The 22,945-nt window shown below is 43.4% G+C and overlaps 1 protein-coding gene across 1 annotated transcript in view; it reads left to right on the forward strand.

The window, feature by feature from the left end:
* The window catches only part of ADAM10 (ADAM metallopeptidase domain 10), a 230,493-nt gene that overhangs the window by 163,212 nt on the left and 44,336 nt on the right, over positions 1-22,945 (forward strand). The window contains exons 5-6 of the mRNA XM_069765914.1: positions 18,214-18,317; positions 19,425-19,577. Of these exons, the coding sequence (XP_069622015.1) occupies positions 18,214-18,317; positions 19,425-19,577 (257 nt within the window). The remainder of the gene's footprint in view (positions 1-18,213; positions 18,318-19,424; positions 19,578-22,945) is intronic.

Raw genomic sequence — 22,945 nt, forward strand, 5'->3', positions numbered from 1 at the left:
CACTGCCGGCGAGAAACTGCCCGACGCTGCACGCGCTTTTACTTATAACCGCTCCCCCAGCTTCCAGATCAGGGAACCTGTCCAGGCCTTTTTGCCTTTGCCCGGACAACATGGGACGTAGCCTCAACAGTTCCGGACTCGGTCTGGCACAGGTACACAGTCCGGTCTTCCTAATTACAGCTGTGTGATAGTCACGACACATGCATGGAGAGCCTGTTTGTTGGGCTCTCCATGCATGTGCTGTGACAGTGACACAGCCGCGACACATGAGCTGTGGCGCCTATCAGCTGATCGGCCGGCAGAATCCAGGAAGTGCTATAGCTTGCCGAATAAGTGGGGACCCGAAGAAATATGCTCAATTTTGATCCTGTTTTTACATAAATCACATGATATCATAGACCTAATGGAAAAAGGAAGAATTGAGTGCATAGAAAGGCAAAATGAGCAATTGCATGTACACCAGGGGTGTCAAACTGCATTCCTCGAGGGCTGCAAACAGGTCATGTTTTCAGGATTTCCTTGCTTGCATTGCACATGTGATAATTTAATCACCTGCAGAGAATGCTAAGGAAATCTTGAAAACACGCATGGTTTGAGGCCCTCGAGGAATGCAGTTTGACACCCCTGATGTACACAATGCCATATAACAGAGGTGTCAAACTGCATTCCTCGAGGGCCGCAAACAGGTCATGCTTTCAGGATTTCCTTGTATTGCACAAGGTGCTGGAATCATTCTGTGCAGGTGATTAAATTATCACCTGTGCAATACAAGGAAATCCTGAAAACATGACCTGTTTGCAGCCCTCGAGGAATGCAGTTTGACACCTCTGCCATATAATATGATGATTGCAATATATTAAGAGGATAAAAACTTTGATGGGAGGAGGAGTGCTTCTTTAAAGGGATCTTGTCAGCAGGATTGTGCTCAGTACCCTACACACAGTGTCAGATCGTCACCGTTACACTGATTACAATGATACTTTGGTTGATGAAATCCATCTTTTTTTAATCTTTATTTTCAGCTTTGAGTTAATGATATGCTCGTGCTCCGGGGCGACCTGTGGGGGTCTTCATGTAGTGCTCTGATTAAATATTAATCCTTATAGCTTATGACAGGTCACTGATCTCTCACTGACTTGCTCCCTATTTTGCATTCTTTATAAGTTATGGTTTTGAAAAAAAAAAAAAAAAAAATGTTCATCATGCAGGCTCCGTTGGCGGCACCTGCACTGCAGCCTGATCGCATCTATAATATCCATATTTTTATTTTATTTACTCATACAAATTGCTTGAGGAAAAAAAATTCTTCTTCAAAATGGCGCTGGCTGTGCCTGTACAGTAGCATAATTTGGAACAGGATAGATGCTACTGTTCAGGCGCTGGCGCCATTTTGCTGAAGGAAAACAAAAAAATTGTCTCCACTAAGATGGCATTGAAGGTGCCTACGCAGAGCACCACATGAAGCCCCCACACAAGCCCTGAAGCACGAGGATCTCATTAACTTAAAACTATAAATAAAGATTAAACAACCACAAGATGGATTTAATCAACCAAGGTATCATTGTAATCAGTATAATGGCTCTGACCTGACAGCGTCTGTTGGTTACTGAGCATAATCCTGCTGACAGGTTCCTTTTAAGTGAGTTCCATGGTGTTTTACAATATTGAGCCTCATGAAGAAGCTCCTTGCCTTGAATCGCATTGTCATTTCAGACTAATTTATTACATATATATTTTTTTATCCCTTTTTACAGTGCCTACAAGTAGTATTCAACCCCCTGCAGATTTAGCAGGTTTACACATTTGGAATTAACTTGGCATTGTGACATTTGGACTGTAGATCAGCATGGAAGTGTGAAATGCACTGCAGCAAAAAAGAATGTTATTTCTTTGTTTATTTTTTTAAAAAATTGGGAAAAGTTTTTTCAGAGGGTCATTTATTATTCAACCCCTCAACCCACCAGAATTCTGTTTGGTTCCCCTAAAGTATTAAGAAGTAGTTCAGGCACAAAGAACAATGAGCTTCACATGTTTGGATTAATTATCTCTTTTTTTCAGCCTTTTCTGACTATTTAAGACCCTCCCCCAAACTTGTGAACAGCACTCAAACATGGTCAACATGGGAAAGGCAAAGAAGCATTCCAAGGCCATCAGAGACAAGATTGTGGAGGGTCACAAGGCTGGCAAGGGGTACAAAACCCTTTCCAAGGAGTTGGGCCTACCTGTCTCCACTGTTGGGAGCATCATCCGGAAGTGGAAGGCTTATGGAACTACTGTTAGCCTTCCACGGCCTGGACAGCCTTTGAAAGTTTCCTCCCGTGCCGAGGCCAGGCTTGTCCGAAGAGTCAAGGCTAACCCAAGGACAACAAGGAAGGAGCTCCGGGAAGATCTCATGGCAGTGGGGACATTGGTTTCAGTCAATACCATAAGTAACGTACTCCACCGCAATGGTCTCCGTTCCAGACGAGCCCGTAAGGTACCTTTACTTTCAAAGCGTCATGTCAAGGCTCGTCTACAGCTTGCTCATGCTCACTTGGAGGACTCTGAGACTGACTGGTTCAAGGTTCTCTGGTCTGATGAGACCAAGATCGAGATCTTTGGTGCCAACCACACACGTGACGTTTGGAGACTGGATGGCACTGCATACGACCCCAAGAATACCATCCCTACAGTCAAGCATGGTGGTGGCAGCATCATGCTGTGGGGCTGTTTCTCAGCCAAGGGGCCTGGCCATCTTGTCCGCATCCATGGGAAGATGGATAGCACGGCCTACCTGGAGATTTTGGCCAAGAACCTCCGCTCTTCCATCAAGGATCTTAAGATGGGTCGTCATTTCATCTTCCAAGAAGACAACGACCCAAAGCACACAGCCAAGAAAACCAAGGCCTGGTTCAAGAGGCAAAAAATCAAGGTGTTGCAGTGGCCTAGTCAGTCTCCTGACCTTAACCCAATTGAAAACTTGTGGAAGGAGCTCAAGATTAAAGTCCACATGAGACACCCAAAGAACCTAGATAACTTGGAGAAGATCTGCATGGAGGAGTGGGCCAAGATAACTCCAGAGACCTGTGCCAGCCTGATCAGGTCTTATGAAAGACGATTATTAGCTGTAATTGCAAACAAAGGTTATTCCACAAAATATTAAACCTAGGGGTTGAATAATAATTGACCCACACTTTTATGTTTAAAATTTATGAAAATTTAACTGAGCAACAAAACTTTTTGGTTTGTAAGATTTATGCATCTGTTAATAAATCCTGCTCTTGTTTGAAGTTTGAAGGCTCTAACTTATTTGCATCTTATTAAACCTGCTAAATCTGCAGGGGGTTGAATATTACTTGTAGGCACTGTATACTTTAATACCGGACTAGAGCTACTTTTTTGTCATAGCAAGAGCAAAGGACTTGTCACATCGAAAGTGAAGTCAAATCTGCGTGCAGCTTGTTATAATGCATGAAAAAATGAGTAGATTGAAATATTGATTTGTGTGAAAGTTTCAGTATAACGTGTTGGTTGCTAAATTAAAGAGGTTGTCCACTACTCGGAGAACTTCCCTTCTCAATCCCCATTCCCCCCCAAATAAATAAATAAATTATACTCTTCTCTATTGCCGGCGCCATTCCAGTGGTGTCAGCACTGGCTCTCCCAAGTATCTCATGACGGCAATGCCACACAATCAATGGGAGCACCAGTGCCGACACCGCTGAACCAGCGCTTGCTCCAGGGGGGAGTATAAGCGTTATTTTACAAGGGGGAAACACATATTTAGAAGAGGGTATTCGAGTACTGGACAACCTTTAAGTTTTGCTCAATCTTTTATTTTTTTTCCTCAATCAAGTATGCGGTCTTACGCATTAACGTACAGCCTTGCATGCATAATTGTGCATTTAGAAATGGCTGCCAGCCACTGACTAAGACCAGATAGAGCAAACATTTAAATTAGCAAATAATCTTTCCCCACAAACATATAGATGGATATATATATATATATATATATATATATATATATATATATATATACAGTGGGGCAAAAAAGTATTTAGTCAGTCAGCAATAGTGCAAGTTCCACCACTTAAAAAGATGAGAGGCGTCTGTAATTTACATCATAGGTAGATCTCAACTATGGGAGACAAACTGAGAAAAAAAATCCAGAAAATCACATTGTCTGTTTTTTTAACAATTTATTTGCATATTATGGTGGAAAATAAGTATTTGGTCAGAAACAAAATTTCATCTCAATACTTTGTAATATATCCTTTGTTGGCAATGACAGAGGTCAAACGTTTTCTGTAAGTCTTCACAAGGTTGCCACACACTGTTGTTGGTATGTTGGCCCATTCCTCCATGCAGATCTCCTCTAGAGCAGTGATGTTTTTGGCTTTTCGCTTGGCAACATGGACTTTCAACTCCCTCCAAAGGTTTTCTATGGGGTTGAGATCTGGAGACTGGCTAGGCCACTCCAGGACCTTGAAATGCTTCTTACGAAGCCACTCCTTCGTTGCCCTGGCGGTGTGCTTTGGATCATTGTCATGTTGAAAGACCCAGCCACGTTTCATCTTCAATGCCCTTGCTGATGGAAGGAGGTTTGCACTCAAAATCTCACGATACATGGCCCCATTCATTCTTTCGTGTACCCGGATCAGTCGTCCTGGCCCCTTTGCAGAGAAACAGCCCCAAAGCATGATGTTTCCACCACCATGCTTTACAGTAGGTATGGTGTTTGATGGATGCAACTCAGTATTCTTTTTTCCTCCAAACACGATAAGTTGTGTTTCTACCAAACAGTTCCAGTTTGGTTTCATCAGACCATAGGACATTCTCCCAAAACTCCTCTGGATCATCCAAATGCTCTCTAGCAAACTTCAGACGGGCCCGGACATGTACTGGCTTAAGCAGTGGGACACGTCTGGCACTGCAGAATCTGAGTCCATGGTGGCGTAGTGTGTCACTTATGGTAGGCCTTGTTACATTGGTCCCAGCTCTCTGCAGTTCATTCACTAGGTCCCCCCGCGTGGTTCTGGGATATTTGCTCACCGTTCTTGTGATCATTCTGACCCCACGGGGTGGGATTTTGCGTGGAGCCCCAGATCGAGGGAGATTATCAGTGGTCTTGTATGTCTTCCATTTTCTAATTATTGCTCCCACTGTTGATTTCTGCACTCCAAGCTGGTTGGCTATTGCAGATTCAGTCTTCCCAGCCTGGTGCAGGGCTACAATTTTGTTTCTGGTGTCCTTTGACAGCTCTTTGGTCTTCACCATAGTGGAGTTTGGAGTCAGAGTGTTTGAGGGTGTGCACAGGTGTCTTTTTATACTTATAACAAGTTTAAACAGGTGCCATTACTACAGGTAATGAGTGGAGGAAAGAGGAGACTCTTAAAGAAGAAGTTACAGGTCTGTGAGAGCCAGAAATCTTGATTGTTTTTTTCTGACCAAATACTTATTTTCCACCATAATATGCAAATAAATTGTTAAAAAAACAGACAATGTGATTTTCTGGATTTTTTTTTCTCAGTTTGTCTCCCATAGTTGAGGTCTACCTATGATGTAAATTACAGACACCTCTCATCTTTTTAAGTGGTGGAACATGCACTATTGCTGACTGACTAAATACTTTTTTGCCCCACTGTATATATAATATATATATAGATATATATATATATATATATATATATATATATATATATATATATATATATATATATATATATATATATATATATATATATACATATACACACAGTGGGGCAAAAAAGTATTTAGTCAGTCAGCAATAGTGCAAGTTCCACCACTTAAAAAGCTTAAATACTTTTTTGCCCCACTGTATATATAATATATATATATATATATATATATATATATATATATATATATATATATATATATATATATATATATATATATATATATATATACATATACACACAGTGGGGCAAAAAAGTATTTAGTCAGTCAGCAATAGTGCAAGTTCCACCACTTAAAAAGATGAGAGGCGTCTGTAATTTACATCATAGGTAGACCTCAACTATGGGAGACAAACTGAGAAAAAAAAATCCAGAAAATCACATTGTCTGTTTTTTTAACATTTTATTTGCATATTATGGTGGAAAATAAGTATTTGGTCAGAAACAAAATTTCATCTCAATACTTTGTAATATATCCTTTGTTGGCAATGACAGAGGTCAAACGTTTTCTGTAAGTCTCCACAAGGTTGCCACACACTGTTGTTGGTATGTTGGCCCATTCCTCCATGCAGATCTCCTCTAGAGCAGTGATGTTTTTGGCTTTTCGCTTGGCAACATGGACTTTCAACTCCCTCCAAAGGTTTTCTATAGGGTTGAGATCTGGAGACTGGCTAGGCCACTCCAGGACCTTGAAATGCTTCTTACGAAGCCACTCCTTCGTTGCCCTGGCGGTGTGCTTTGGATCATTGTCATGTTGAAAGACCCAGCCACGTTTCATCTTCAATGCCCTTGCTGATGGAAGGAGGTTTGCACTCAAAATCTCACGATACATGGCCCCATTCATTCTTTCATGTACCCGGATCAGTCATCCTGGCCCCTTTGCAGAGAAACAGCCCCAAAGCATGATGTTTCCACCACCATGCTTTACAGTAGGTATGGTGTATGATGGATGCAACTCAGTATTCTTTTTCCTCCAAACACGACAAGTTGTGTTTCTACCAAACAGTTCCAGTTTGGTTTCATCAGACCATAGGACATTCTCCCAAAACTCCTCTGGATCATCCAAATGCTCTCTAGCAAACTTCAGACGGGCCCGGACATGTACTGGCTTAAGCAGTGGGACACGTCTGGCACTGCAGGATCTGAGTCCATGGTGGCGTAGTGTGTTACTTATGGTAGGCCTTGTTACATTGGTCCCAGCTCTCTGCAGTTCATTCACTAGGTCCCCTCGCGTGGTTCTGGGAGTTTTGCTCACCGTTCTTGTGATCATTCTGACCCCACGGGGTGGGATTTTGCGTGGAGCCCCAGATCGAGGGAGATTATCAGTGGTCTTGTATGTCTTCCATTTTCTAATTATTGCTCCCACTGTTGATTTCTTCACTCCAACCTGGTTGGCTATTGCAGATTCAGTCTTCCCAGCCTGGTGCAGGGCTACAATTTTGTTTCTGGTGTCCTTTGACAGCTCTTTGGTCTTCACCATAGTGGAGTTTGGAGTCAGACTGTTTGAGGGTGTGCACAGGTGTCTTTTTATACTGATAACAAGTTTAAACAGGTGCCATTACTACAGGTAATGAGTGGAGGAAAGAGGAGACTCTTAAAGAAGAAGTTACAGGTCTGTGAGAGCCAGAAATCTTGATTGTTTGTTTCTGACCAAATACTTATTTTCCACCATAATATGCAAATAAAATGTTAAAAAAACAGACAATGTGATTTTCTGTATTTTTTTTTCTCAGTTTGTCTCCCATAGTTGAGGTCTACCTATGATGTAAATTACAGACGCCTCTCATCTTTTTAAGTGGTGGAACTTGCACTATTGCTGACTGACTAAATACTTTTTTGCCCCACTGTATATATATATATATATATATATATATATATATATATATATATATCTGCTCCGCTCCGCTCCTTAGCATGTTGCCTGCAGGTGACAGCTTACCATTATAGCATCAGGAAACCGTATCCAGGAATAAACGTGTTATTTCTTCTTTTCTTCTATCCTGACTTCCAGCACGCCATTCTGATCTCCAAAACCGCAGTGCATGAAAATACTATAAAGGCGAATAATTCCATCCACGATCTCCTTGGTTTATGGGAGATTGCATTGATCTGCTATATTTAGCCGTTGTTTCTACTACTGCTGCAATATGGAATGATTTTTCATCTGTAAGCGCTGGTTCTGTTCCAGGGATGGGGTCTCTGCATATTTATAAACAGCAATCTGTCAATGAGTAAAAGTGATTATTCCCCAGTTTGGACAGAGCATGGTGAACACTTTTTTTTATAATGCTTTTCATACAAATTGCTTCTGCATTTTCCTTGCCTGTAAGGGAATACACTATATCGTAGACATGCTCCTCTCAATGGCGCATTGTGGCCTCCTGCACACGTGTATGCCATGACACAATACGTAGGATTAATGTTACTAGTTCACAAAATGTTTAAAAAAACAAAAAACTACACACGAAAGGTATCCAGTGAGTTTTGTGTTGAAATCTCCTCTCCTGGGAGAGCGTTCACATCACGCTTTGGTCATCCGTCAGTAGCTCCATCTGGGCTTCCATCTAAGACCCTGAAAAATGGCTCCATTGAGCTTATTGAAGGAGTCACTTTGTGGCCTCTCTGACTTCATTCTTGACAGTCCACCTCAAAAAATTGAGGGGGGCAGAAAATCGCAGTCTATCACGTTTTTGTGCCTGCCTCGTAAAAGAGATCACTGCTGAAAAATGGGGCAGATAAAACGCAAAGTAGCTGTGCTGCATTAAAGCCAATGTCTACAGATCTGCCTGAATTCCATTTTTTGGCTGCCCCAGGTAATCTACATGATGTGAACACATCGTTACACTGGACGATACTTGTGATCAGGCGTTCTTATTAATGTTTGTTTGGTGATAATCATGCAGTCCAAACAGTCTGAATTCTCATTCGTTGCGTGAATGATCTTTTGGGCTCCATGAGAGATCATTGTTCTCATCAGCACATTACCAGTTTGGAGGTCCCCATACACATTAGATGACTAGCTAGTCCCTTTGCCTTGAATCTAATGTGTATAGGAGCCTAACATATCTGATGTTCAGACAAGCCATAGTGCTCCGACTGGCGTCTCCTCTCCATTGGTTGCCATCACAGCTGTATACTACTAGTAGCCTCTGTGTCCAGAGGTTTTAGTAGCTACAAGTTCCTTCTAATGAAATGATTGGGAAAATTGGAATGACCTGCAATATCAGACACAGCCACTAGTGGGCCATGGAAATGTGCTTAGTAGATAAGGAAACCAGCATGTAGCGTGCCGGACTGGAAATACGCCCTAGACCGCTAAGGTTCACATTGCGTTAGCAGCAGCCCGTTCACCACATACGCTAACAGGCTGCTGCTAGCGCAATTTCCGGCATTACTTCGCGCTAGCGCAGATAGAGCATCTGCTAGCTCTATCTGGGCTAGTGGTGACAGACCCGGAAACGCTGCAGCCCGCGTCTCGGGGTCCGTCACTCAATGACGGCACATCGCTAGCGCACGCCCATTGTGGGCGTGCGCTAGCGATGCGTCCGACATTGCAGTCTATGGCGGCGCTAACGGACTATGTTACACCGCGTTATGCAGCGGTGTAACGTAGTCCGTTAAACGTACCGCCATAACGCAGTGTAAACCTATTTGGCTGTAAATAGAAGGCTATCACTGCAATTCACACAGCATAATTTACTGCATAGTGTTTTTATTAGATTTTCTACTGCATTTTCTAATCAAATCAATTCACATTTACCTTGAATGTTTTAAGGCTAGGTGATTTGGTTGTATAAAGCATTTTATAAAAATTTAACAGAAACAAATAACATTAATTTATCATTTTAGTAGCTCTTAATAGACCTTTTGTAGTGTAAAAAATACAAACATGGTAACAGAAAAAGAAAGGAAAAGGAATGCTTATACTCTTTTGGAATGCCATCATTATCGGGAATCTGACAGAAGGATGAACCCTACTGAGCCATGTATACAGGCCTCCGGTCATAGAAAGTTTCATAAATTATATGCTGTCCGATGTCTTATTCCAGAGAAATTCATGGTTCTTAATATCACCTTTAAAGGATGAGCAAGTTGATCCCTGTATGACCCAAATTGATGCTTCAGCAGCGAGGAATCGCGCTTTGTATCTTTGTATATGTGTCTGGCAATGCTTTGGGACGGGACAATGCACTTCCGGACCCTCAGCCTCATGCTTCTATTCCCGGCCGTGTATCTGAGCCACTGACATGTCAGTCAACTAGAGGTGAGAGGCGCTAGGCAGGGAATACAGCGAGAGGCGGAGGAGCGAAGTGCATCGTCACCGCCCAATGCACTTCCAGACACAATATATACAAAAAGTCAAAACCCGTTTTCTTGCTACTGAAGCATGGCTTTGGGGTCATTAAAAGATGAGCAAGTTAATCTCTTTAAGGGCTAATCGGATATGTACTGTAAATGCCTTGGGTGTAGAAGTTGATAGGTTTCCATTAAGGCTGTATGCAACAGTTTCGTGTTTCAAATTATGTTGCTTTATTTTATACAAGATAAATCCATATTCTTTATTGTTTTATTATATGTAAATACATCTTTTAAAGGCCAATTTTTCTTTTCTTTTGTACGATTCACGTTTCACACTAATTAAAGGAGTTGTTTACTACTAGGATAATGCCTCCTCGATCTGAATGTTTGACGCCGATAAAGTAAAAACACCTATACTCCCCTCCTGTACCGGTGCTGTTACAGCGGTGTTGGCACTCCCGTTCCTGGGGCCATCATGCAGTTATTTCTTATGACACTGGATCACGGTGCCAAATCAGCGCTGGCGTCACTGTCCACACATTCAGACGTATTGACCATCAGCTGGAAGCTAGGGCTGTGGCTGCTCTCTGACTTCCTCTTGATATTCGATTTGTCCAAAGGAGATCAAATTAACACCATAGCTGATTGGCCGCAGGGCTCACGTGTCATAATAACTACACAAGAGCCCTGGGAACACGAGTACTGGCACCATATCATATCAAGGAGGGGTTGTCCCAGTGGTGGACAACCCCTTTTACCTGTCAAATTATTTATATTTTTGCATAGTTTGATCCATAAAGATCTTTTAAAAAAATAAATAAAACTTTTGGGAACATGTATATTCAACTTTATCTTTGGCATCCACAGGAGCCCTAGTTTTAGGGAAAACGTCACTCTAGTGAAAATGTAATCGGATTGATGCCGCATCTAGATTGACAACATAACCGGATAAATGCAGGCACCAGAATGACAACATAACTGTATTGATGCAGGCACCAGAATGACAACGTAATCTGATGGATGCAGGCACCAGAATGACAGCATAACCGTATTGATGCAGGCACCAGAATAACAATGTACCCGGATTGATGCAGGCACCGGAATGACAACGTAATCGAATGGATGCAGGCACCAGAATGACAACGTAATCGAATGGATGCAGGCACCAGAATGACAACGTAACCGGATGGATGTAGGCACCAGAATAACAACGTAACCGGATGGAATCAGGCACCAGAATGACAACGTAACCGGATGGATGCAGGCACCAGAATGACAACGTAACCGGATGGATGTAGGCACCAGAATGACAACGTAACCGGATGGAATCAGGCACCAGAATGACAACGTAACCGGATGGATGCAGGCACCAGAATGACAACGTAACCGGATGGAATCAGGCACCAGAATGACAACGTAACCGGATGGATGCAGGCACCAGAATGACAACGTAACCGGATGGAATCAGGCACCAGAATGACAACGTAACCGGATGGAATCAGGCACCAGAATGACAACGTAACCGGATGGATGCAGGCACCAGAATGACAACGTAACCGGATGGATGAAGGCACCAAAATGACAACGTAACCGGGTGGAATCAGGCACCAGAATGACAACGTAACCGGATGGATGCAGGCACCAGAATGACAACGTAACCGGATGGAATCAGGCACCAGAATGACAACGTAACCGGATGGAATCAGGCACCAGAATGACAACATAACCGGATGGATGCAGGCACCAGAATGACAACATAACCGGATGGATGCAGGCACCAGAATGACAACATAACCGGATGGATGCAGGCACCAGAATGACAACGTAATCAGATGGATGCAGGCACCAGAATGACAACATAACCGGATGGATGCAGGCACCAGAATGACAACGTAATCAGATGGATGCAGGCACCAGAATGACAACGTAATCAGATGGATGCAGGCACCGGAATGACAACGTAATCAGATGGATGCAGGCACCGGAATGACAATGTAACCAAACCGACTAATTTTACTTTTACTCGAGCCTTTTTTTTTTGACTGTCATAAACGGCCCAAACTACACAGTTTTGCTGCAAATGTCTGTGGGTTTTCAATGCAAAGTCCAACATCTGCATGGTACAATGTCTTCTGGCAGAGTCCCGTAACCAGGCTGTATACACAAACCATACGCCCGTCCTGCTTTCTTTTCTTTCTATCCTGTAAGGTTTGTTCGGCCTCCGTACACAGGGATTTGTTTTTAGAGTTTGGAAATGGCTGTAATATATTCTGCTTTGCGGCTCATTAGATAGTTTTTGTTGGCTAAATTGCTTGATAATGATTCTCTAGTGCTAATGGCTTTTTCGTCACCATCAAATTGAAAAAGGCCAAATTCAGGTACAAGTATTATTCAGCATGTAAAGGGCGCACTTTTTTTTTTTAGAAGTCTGTGGCACGGAGGATCAGCTGTTGCCATGACAGAATGGTCAGCAGGGCTAGCAGCCCAATTAGAGCTAATAATACTGCTGTCCCCAGGTTAAGTGATCCGTCTTCACAGCCAGTGATGTTCGTTAGCGGTATTAGTCGGTGACTCCGTCTCTGATTTTGCCCTGTACACATTGGAGAACAGGGACATACGCCGTGCTGTCAGACAAATCCTTTGTGTCATTCAACCTGATGGCTAGCCCCTGAGCCACGTCACGGTGAACTTCAGCTCTTTTCATGATACCTATGTGTCAGTAGACCACATGTCTTACTACCGCCTGTTAGTAGGGGTCTGCTAGTACTGATATATAAAGTAGGTTATCACACCACAATAAACCTTTTTCTGTGTACCAATGCCTATAGTGCTACAAGGCGGCAACCACAATTAGTGTCAGCGTCCTATTATGACAAAGCAATGTGCTTCTGTAATGTTCTTCTACGCTTATAGTGAGCCGTGCAGTCAGGAAACTATATATTCTTCAGCCGGCAATGGGCTGATGTTTACAGCCAACATTAAAGGTATCGCGGGAGGCTGACGGATTCTCCTGGGGTAGTACGGGTTGACCAGCTTTAATGGTGGAAAAAGAATGAGGGGTCATTAAAATTTCTGCTGAGGTTGGTTAGGCTGCCTTTTATGGAAGTAAAGATGTCTGCTGGAGAAGTAGGAAAGAGAAAGAACAGAAGGACTGAGGCCTTGATTACTGATGAGCGAGTATACTCATTGCCCGGGTTTCCCCGAGCATGCTCGGGTGGTCTCCTGAGTATTTCGCGTGCTCAGAGATTTAGTTTGTCGACGCAGCTGCATAATTTGCGACTGCTAGACAGCCTGAATACATGTGGGGAGTGCCTGTTTGCATACTCGCTCCTCACTAGCCTTGATTTGTCAAGACCGGAGTTGTTCACATCGGTCTTGACCAGCGGACGTTCTGGAGTCCTGAATCATTTACACACATTTTAATGAATCAGGCATGTCTTAAAATTAGTGTGCGCCTCAACACAAATCTTACTCCAGTCAGAGACCGGAGTGAGATTTATAGACTAAGGTGTTACAGCACCTCTCATCATGAATTAGGCAAGTGGGTGTTGCCCGTCCTACCCCAGTGCTCCCTGTTTTGGCTGAAGCTGGTGTGAAAACGCCAAAATAAGCAACATTTTTTCCGCTATCTCCGTTCACTCAAAAGTTTTGCAACTTTTCATAGTGATTGACATTAGATTAGTTTTTGCTAATGGAGTAGCACATCTGGAACTACAGGGAAACTCTATTCTCATTACCGGGGTGTGAAAATTACAGATGTAAAGCCAAATCCACACATCACTATTGCCTCGAATTTCTATGTGAATTGAGGTAACTAGAAAGTTGGTCACTAGGGTGAATCTCAGTCACTAATCTTTGCACCTTGATTGCTACCAAAATATTTAAGTTCAGGGAGCGAACTTTAAGATAGACGTGATGGCAGCTATTTCTTTAGCCACCGGATACGTGTTAACATGATGATTGCGGTCATCATTGTCAGACTCCCCCAGAGATCAGGACGTTACATTCTATCATGAATGTTCACGGGGCTTTGTAATGACTTAATATGAAGCCGTGGCTGATCATTCATAGTCTGTGGGGCAGCAGTCAGGCAGTGTTCTTACAATGCGGCATTTCCTACCCTCTGTCTCTGGATTGGTGGGAATCCCAGCAATAGATGATTGTTCTCTGCAGCACATTGTCCTGTGTAAACAACATTTGTGCTACTGAGAACAATAGGCGCCTATGTGCATAGAATGATGTATTACAGATGGTTCAGTGCGTATCTGATGCACAGGTGGCCTTTGTTAATCAGCAGGCGCGATCTCCTTACATCACTTGATGTAAGTTCCATGGCAGCGCTCACGGTGCATGCCCGAGAAATAATTGCAAAGCGCAGGCGCCGGAGACAGCACAAGACAGAGAGGAGGCGGCGCCCGGTGGGATGATGGACGGCTGCGAGGCGCTTGAGTCAGGGAGAAATCATACCTCCCTGATACAATACAGGTATGGCGCAAAATTTATAAAATTATTGATTATTTCAGCATTCCTAGGGATACTAAACATAAGAGCCACCTTCACAGCATGCAGCCTTAGTGCTGCTGAAGGTGGCTCTTTTACCTTAATAGGCCCTGGGGCTGACAGGTTCCCTTTGTGACCACCATCCTGTAAGCATGTTGCCAGTCTTTGGCCTTTTAAAGCACCATAAATGGACCTTTAGATTGGATTGAAGTTGAGCTTACTTGGACTCCATTACTTACAAAAGAGAAGCAAAACCTACAAGAGAAAGGAAACTAATGCCGAGTATAAATGAATTAACACCTTTATTAATTCAAGTAAAGACCATAAACATACATTAAAAAAGAGGAAAAAAATGTAGAGCTGCGAAGTCATTCCGAAACATACAGAATCTTTCCGGAAGAAATGCTCATTAAGTGCCAGGCTAACATATACAAAAGAATGCACTGTAAAAAATGAACAAAATAGTACTCTAACAAGAGAGGGCGACATCTAATAGTCCTACTGAAAAAGTGCTAGTGCAAAACAGTGGACGAGTTACCAAATGATCAGAAATAATGTGCTGTGCCTATTATTGCTTCTCCTACCATAATGAATTCATGGTCAAGTTGTAATACAAGAGGTATGGAAGTAAAGTGCATAAAGGCATAATAAAATGTATTCACAAAGCAATTCGGCAGGCCGGCTCCAGGGGATGTAGCCACCACAATGTGGACTCACATGCACTTTGCCAATCTGATGAAATATATAGTATGGCTCCATGTGTTTGGCTGTTTACATCCTACAATCACAAAGACTGGCAGACAGACTAAAGGTACCGTCACACTCAGCAACGCTGCAGCGATCTAGACAACGATCCGACCTAAACTAAATCGCTGGAGCGTTGCTGTTTAGGTCACTGTAGAGACGTCAAACACAGCAACTCCAGAACGATGCAGGAGCGATCCAGTGACGTAACGGCGACTTACTTATCGTTCTCGCTCCATGTAAAAACGTTGCTGGCGTCGTTGCTTTTGATGTCAAACATGACGATACACGCCGACCTGACGACCAAATAAAGTTCTGGACTTCTAGCTCCAACCAGCGATATTACAGCGGGATCCAGATCGCTGCTGCGTGTCAAAACACAACGAGATCGCTATCCAGGACGCTGCAACGTCACGGATCGTTGTCGTTCTCGTTGTAAAGTTGCTGAGTGTGACTGTACCTTAAGTGTCAGATCAGTTTTCAAGTAAATTAGACCACTGCAGAACATACTCGGAAGCCAAGTACGGCTATGTGCCCATGCTGCGGATTCGTGTGTGGATTTTTCCGCACCGTTTTACCGCGGATTTCCTGTGTTTTTGTGCGGATTTCACCTGTGGATTCTTATTGAGAGGCAGGTGCAAAACGCTTCAGAATCCGCACAAACAATTGACATGCTGCGTAAAATAAACCGCACCGTTTTTGTGTGGTATTTTCAGCACCATGGGCACTGCGGATTTGGTTTTCCAAAGGTTTACATGGTACTGTAAAAAGTATAGAAAACTGCTGCGGATCCGCAGGCAAATTCACACCCTGTGCACATAGCCTACATGTGCCTTCTAGGAGAAAGGAAAATTAAAGCGTAAAAAGAATTTAAAAGCGGAAATCTGGTGAACTGTTTGGGGATTTCTACTTTTATTATTATGCACAAAGGGGTGACAGGCAGAGCTCTTCCAAGATGAGTTGAAGACATTGATATGAAATTACTTTCCATGCCCTTCAACCTCCATGATCTTTAGAACATAATAAATAATCTCAATCTGCAATAGCTTTTAGGGTAAATTCACATAGGGCGTTTTTGCTGCTTTTTTTTTTCTGCAGCAAAACCTGATCATCTCGGCAGGAAAGAAGCTGCATCAAAAACATATGCTTAGGTGCGTTTTTTGGTGCGTTTTTTTTCTCTTTGTCCATGCTAATGTCCTTGGATTTTCAGCAGCAAAAAACACAGCAAATAATACTTGCGTTTTTGCTGCGTTTTTTCAACACCCATTCAAGTCAATGGGTGAAAAAACAGCAAAAACGCAGAAAGAAGTGACATGCTCTATGTCCAAAAAATGCAGCAAAGCACAAAATACTGATCACACAAAAAACCAATGTGAGTGCATGAGATTTCTGATATCTCATAGGCTTTGCTGGTACTGTAAAAAGCAGCTGAAAATTGGCATAAAAAACACAGCAAAAAACTCAGCAAAAACATCCTGTGTGAACTTACCCTTAGGCTCATGTGAAGAATTCCTGTAACTTGTGGTCAGTCTGTGAGACATTTATTTTATGACTTTGAACTTAAAATCTTCTGGGAAAAAAAAAATAGTTGCATGCATCTGATAAATGAAAAATGTTAGGGAATCCGTCAGGTGATTCTTACATAACCTACTAATAATATCCTGAAATAGGGCTTGTGCAGACCTTTCAGAATCTGTAACTTTTATCCTCGGGCGAGTAGTATGGCAGTGTGACTGCATCCAATCAGTGACGCTGGTGCTGGGGGTGGTTAGGATTAGGGGAAAGGGTGAATATTAATTTGGTGTTGTAGTAGAGCACGGCACGCCCGTAATCTGTGCCCTGGTAGGAATCTATGCCTTTAAGTATGTAAAGTAAACTTGGCACTCGGATGTGAAAACAGTAGATACTTATTTGTGCTGTCAATGCAAAACATCAGACGTTTCGGTCCTAAAAATGGATCTTTGTCAGTAACGCGAACTGCATCGGTAAAAGGAAATGAGAAGTAACCGTGCAAGTGTCCGGCGGCAGCAGCAGTGGAGAGGAGCGTTCTGGCTGGCTAATATGTGTAGGCACACGCGGGTTCTCATTGCCCGAGTACTGACACACCAGATCCACTGATGAGCAGCCGTCATCTTATTGCTTTAGTGGTCGTCTTCATGAGACAACCCTTTCTAATATATTAGCGGCTGCCTGTGAGACTGCCCCTTTTTTTAACAGCTTGGTGGTTGTTGGAGAAAGCCTCATGAAGAAAAATGATTCCATGTTAGCGGTGCAGAAGAGGCTTTTGATGAGATGCTAAGAAGAAATGAGACTTTGTACAGCTGAGCGGACCCTGCTCATTTTAGTGCGACCGGTTGACCTAATTTTATCTCCCTAATGACTGGGCTCATTTAAAGTAGTTCCCTCCTATGCCGTGTGCCTACACAATTCTAACGTACAGTCACCGTATATAATGTGCTCCCTTCTGCCGCCTCTCCCACCTCTGAGATGGGTGCCCATTTGTACTCTCCGAACTGGCGGACGCACCATCGCTTGCCTTGCCTTCCGCCAGTGTGGACTGGATCAGCGTGCCGCGGGGAAGGGGCACTTCAGACTTTCCCCAGTATTCCACTCGCCTCTGCTGGCCATGAGATGTAGACAAGGTACAGATCTCCGAGACGGAGGCGTTACTTGCATTTCACTGATTAAAAAGCCCCAAACAATTGGTTTTAGTATGGATGTATTTCCATATAAAGTGCTCGACACTGGACCACATGGCGCAAACCTCTGACCCAGTCGGTGCTTTAATTTAGACTATAAATGAGACATTCGGGAGTTTCTGCTTGTCTATAAGACATATATTACTTTTATATGTGAAATTATTTGCCATCTGCTCTTTTAGCTAGTAAGACCTTTCACTCCGAAAGCAATTTGGGATTATCTGTTGTTTTCCTTGTCAAATGTTGTCAGACGTGCGCGGTTTGTGTAACCTTCTTGAATTTCCGTTTTGCAGAATATCCTCATAAATATGGAGCTCAGGGGGGATGTGCCGATCACTCCGTGTTTGAAAGGATGAAAATGTATCAGATGTCGTCTCAAAGTGAACCGAGCAAACAGGTAAGAGCTCTGTTATAACTTGGCACTTTGCTTAACTTTCTGCTGTTGAAGGTGTTGTCCGGTCTAAAATAAGCCTGCGATCCTTCTGTGTGACGACTCGCCTATGAATCCCCCCAGTGCACGCACGATGCAGGCATGTGGCAGTTCCAGACCCGAGAACGGAGCGTATGTATGTGGTATACATACTCATACATACGGGCAGAACCCGACTAATGGGCATGTCCTTCCTCCATACAATTGTATAGAGCATCATGGCTGCATCACAGGGCACGGCCTCGCGCCATACAATTGTACAGAGCACGTTAGTCCGGTTCTGGCCTGGAGAATGTGTAACACATACATCACTGCCGTTCCTGGCTCAGAAAGCGGCGAATCCTCGCAGCGCACACTAGGGGATTCATAAGTCTGCAGTCACACAGTTCCAGCAGACCTGCCATTGTACACTGTACGACCTCTTTAAACGAATCCACACGCATCCAATAGCGGTCAATAAAACGTTTTAATGTGTTTGTTAAATGAAATCTATCAGCAGGTTCTGGTCATGGAATCTGAGAGCTGCATGATGTAGGGACCAAGACCCCAATCCCAGCGATGTCACTTGATAAATTGCTTAGACTGTTTTGATAAAATCCCTGTTTTCTCTGTTGTAGATGTAGCAGTGGTCAGAGTGCTCAGTCCTGTATAACCCGCCCACACTCCTGATTGGCAGCTTTCTGCCTATGCATAGTGCAGACAGGAAGTAGCCAATCAGTGGATGGAGGCGGGTTTACACAGGTTAGCTGGTCTGGCTTCTGAGAGATACCTAGTTGGGCAATGATAATCTCCTTCTGATAAAACACTGATCGTATTGAAACTCCAGTAGGCAGCCCTATAAGTGACACATCCCTACAATCAGGCTCTCTGCCCTTACATTATGCTTCTGTCAGATTAAATGGCAAGAGCCTGCTGCCAATATCCCTTTAAAATAAGGCATATTATTCACGTACACTGTTGTGTGCTTTTGCTTCTAGATGTTATTACATTGCAGCTAGCTCCCGAGTTCTGATTATGTTCTCTCCTTCATACTGTGATAGTAAGTCGTCTGATTTTATTTGTGACCGCTATTAGGAACACTTAGACGAACATGAAGAGGCTGGTCCAGTCATCCTTAGGAAGAGACGAGCAGCACAGGCAGAGAAAAATACCTGCCAGCTCTACATCCAGACTGACCATCTGTTCTACAGGAGATATGGAGAGACGAGGGAAGCCGTGATTGCCCAGGTAACATCCCTTGCATGCTGAGATTGCTGGGCTACGTGCAAAGTGTTTGGCTTTCCATGATGCGTGATCGTTTTGAAATAAATTTTATATTTTAACACCTATTTTTAGGCATTTGTAGTGCCATTTTATGAGCTTTATTTTTCACTCCTCTATGGATATTCAAAGAAAACAAAGCTCTATAATACACGTATTTAACTTACCGTATATACTCGAGTATAAGCCGAGACCCCTATGGGAAAACTTAATGACACGAGTATAAGCCTAGGGTGGGAAATGCAGCAGCTACCGGTAAATGTCAAAAATAAAAATAGGTACCAATAAAAGTAAAATTAATTGAGTCATCAGTAGGTTGTGTTTTTGAATATCCATATTGAATCAGGAGCCCCATATAATGCTCCATACAGTTCATGATGGGCCCCTTATAATGCTCCATATTAAAATATGCCCCATATAATGCTGCACAAATGTTTATTATGACCCCATAAGATGCTCCATACAGATATTTGCCCCATATAATGCTGCACAAATGCTGATTATGGCCCCATAAGATGCTCCATAGACACATTTGCCCCATATAATGCTGCACAAATGCTGATTATGGCCCCATAAGATGCTCGATAGACACATTTGCCCCATATAACGCTGCACATGGCCCCATAAGATGCTCCATAGAGATATTTGCCCCATAGAACGCTGCTCATGGCCCCATAAGATGCTCCATTGAGATATTTGCACCGTATAATACTGCACATGGGCCCCAGAAGATGCTCCATAGAGATATTTGCACCATATAATGCTGCACATGGCCCCATAAGATGTGCCATAGAAATATTTGCCCCCGTATAATGCTGCACATGGCCCCATAAGATGCTCCATAGAAATATTTGCCCCATATAATGCTGCACATGGCCCCATAAGATGCTCCATAGAGATATTTGCCCCATATAATGCTGCACATAGCCCCATAAGATGCTCCATAGAGATATTTGCCCCATATAATGCTGCACAAATGTTTATTATGACCCCATAAGATGCTCCATACAGATATTTGCCCCATATAATGCTGCACAAATGCTGATTATGGCCCCATAAGATGCTCCATAGACACATTTGCCCCATATAATGCTGCACAAATGCTGATTATGGCCCCATAAGATGCTCGATAGACACATTTGCCCCATATAACGCTGCACATGGCCCCATAAGATGCTCCATAGAGATATTTGCCCCATAGAACGCTGCTCATGGCCCCATAAGATGCTCCATTGAGATATTTGCACCGTATAATACTGCACATGGGCCCCAGAAGATGCTCCATAGAGATATTTGCACCATATAATGCTGCACATGGCCCCATAAGATGTGCCATAGAAATATTTGCCCCCGTATAATGCTGCACATGGCCCCATAAGATGCTCCATAGAAATATTTGCCCCATATAATGCTGCACATGGCCCCATAAGATGCTCCATAGAGATATTTGCCCCATATAATGCTGCACATAGCCCCATAAGATGCTCCATAGAGATATTTGCCCCATATAATGCTGCACATAGCCCCATAAGATGCTCCATAGAGCTATTTGCCCCATATGCTGTTGCTGCGATAAAAAAAAATAAAAAATCACAAACTCACCTCTTGTCGCTCAGGCCCCCAGCACTTGCTATACTCACCTTTCCCGTTCCACCATCAGCACCGCTGTGTCTTCCTCGTCCTCTGCACCGACTGTTCAGGCAGAGGGCGGCGCGCACACTAATCGCGTCATCGCGCCCTCTGACCTGAGCGTCACTGCAGAGGACGCAGAAAACACAGCGGTGCCGATGGTGGGACAGGTGAATATGCCCCCCGTTATACTCACCTGCTCCTGGCGCGGTCCCTGCAGGTCCCTGGTTCTCCGGGTGCCGGCAGCTTCTTCCTGTAGTGAGCGGTCACATGGTACCGCTCATTACAGTAATGAATATGCGGCTCCACCCGTATGGGAGTTAAGTCTGGTCCATATTCATTACTGTAATGAGCTGTCAGTGCCCGGAGAACCAGGGACCTGCAGGGACCGCGCCAGGAACAGGTGAGTATTATTAGACAGCTGCCGCTCCCCCTCCCCTGCCAACCCCTGGGTATGACTCGAGTATAGGCCGAGAGGGGCAATTTCAGCCTAAAAAAATTGGCTGAAATTCTTGGCTTATACTCTAGTATATACGGTACTTGGTTTATTGTTTAAATATGCAGACCTTTTTATATTAGCTTTGTTTTAACTACATCTCCAGCCGTACAAAAACAGTGTCTGCTCACCGTGTAGTAAAAAAAAAAGCATCTAATCTATAATAGAATTGTGCTCATCCAGCGCAAATGTATCATCCGAATATACACAAAGCCTGTTCTAAGGATTAACAAGTGCACAGTCCAATATCCTAAAAAAGTATATCATTTAAAATTCAATATTTCTGCTTATCCTGGAGGGACGACACCTTTTCAGCATTCATATCTTGTTGATGATTTTTACAAGAAGTTTCAATACATTTAATATTAAAAAACTTCCTTCTCACTCCCAATGGTGGTGTTTTTTTTTTTTGTCCTTTCTGATTCTCAAGTCTTCTACCTCAGGCCTGGGAGCTTGAGGGTTCTGCTCAGGATCTTAGTTGTTCCCAGCTTTCTGGACAGAGTTCAGATGTTACTCCTGTGATCTGTTGTAGCCATTTTCCCAGCTTAGGGGTCACTGCTCCAAGTGCTTCTGTCACCACTGGAATCACTGTTGCCTTCACCTTCCACATCTTCTCCAGTTCTTCATTGAGGCCCTGGTATTTCTCCAGATTCTCATATTCCTTCTTTCTGATGTTGCCGTCACTTGGCACTGCCACATCTATTACCATTGGTGTTTTCTGATCCTTGTCTACTATCACAATGTCTGGTTGGTTAGCCAACACCTGCTAATCCATCTGGATTTTGATGTCCCACAGGATTTTAGCCCTTTTATTCTCCACCACTTTTTCTGGGATCTCCCACATGGACTTAGGGGGACTTGGCCCATATGCTGTGCAGATGTTCCTGTATACAATTCCCACTACTTGGTTGTGGCGTTGAGTATACGCTGTTCCAGCTTGCATTTTGCATCCTGCCACTATGTGTTGTACTGTTTCTGAGGTTTCTTTGCATAGTCTGCACCTCAGGTCTTGTCTTGTGTGGTAGATTCCTGCTTCTATGGATCTGGGACTTACTGCTTGCTCTTGTGCCGCTATGATTAGTGCCTCTGTTCTATCTTGGAGTCCAGCTTTCTCCAGCCATTGGTAGGATTTTTTCATGTCAGCCACCTCCATTATCTGTTGATGATACATCCCATGCGGCAGCTTGTCTTGCCATGGTGCTTCATGTTC

Source organism: Ranitomeya imitator, chromosome 4 (genome assembly GCF_032444005.1).
Source record: "Ranitomeya imitator isolate aRanImi1 chromosome 4, aRanImi1.pri, whole genome shotgun sequence".
Classification (NCBI taxonomy): Eukaryota; Metazoa; Chordata; class Amphibia; order Anura; family Dendrobatidae; genus Ranitomeya; species Ranitomeya imitator.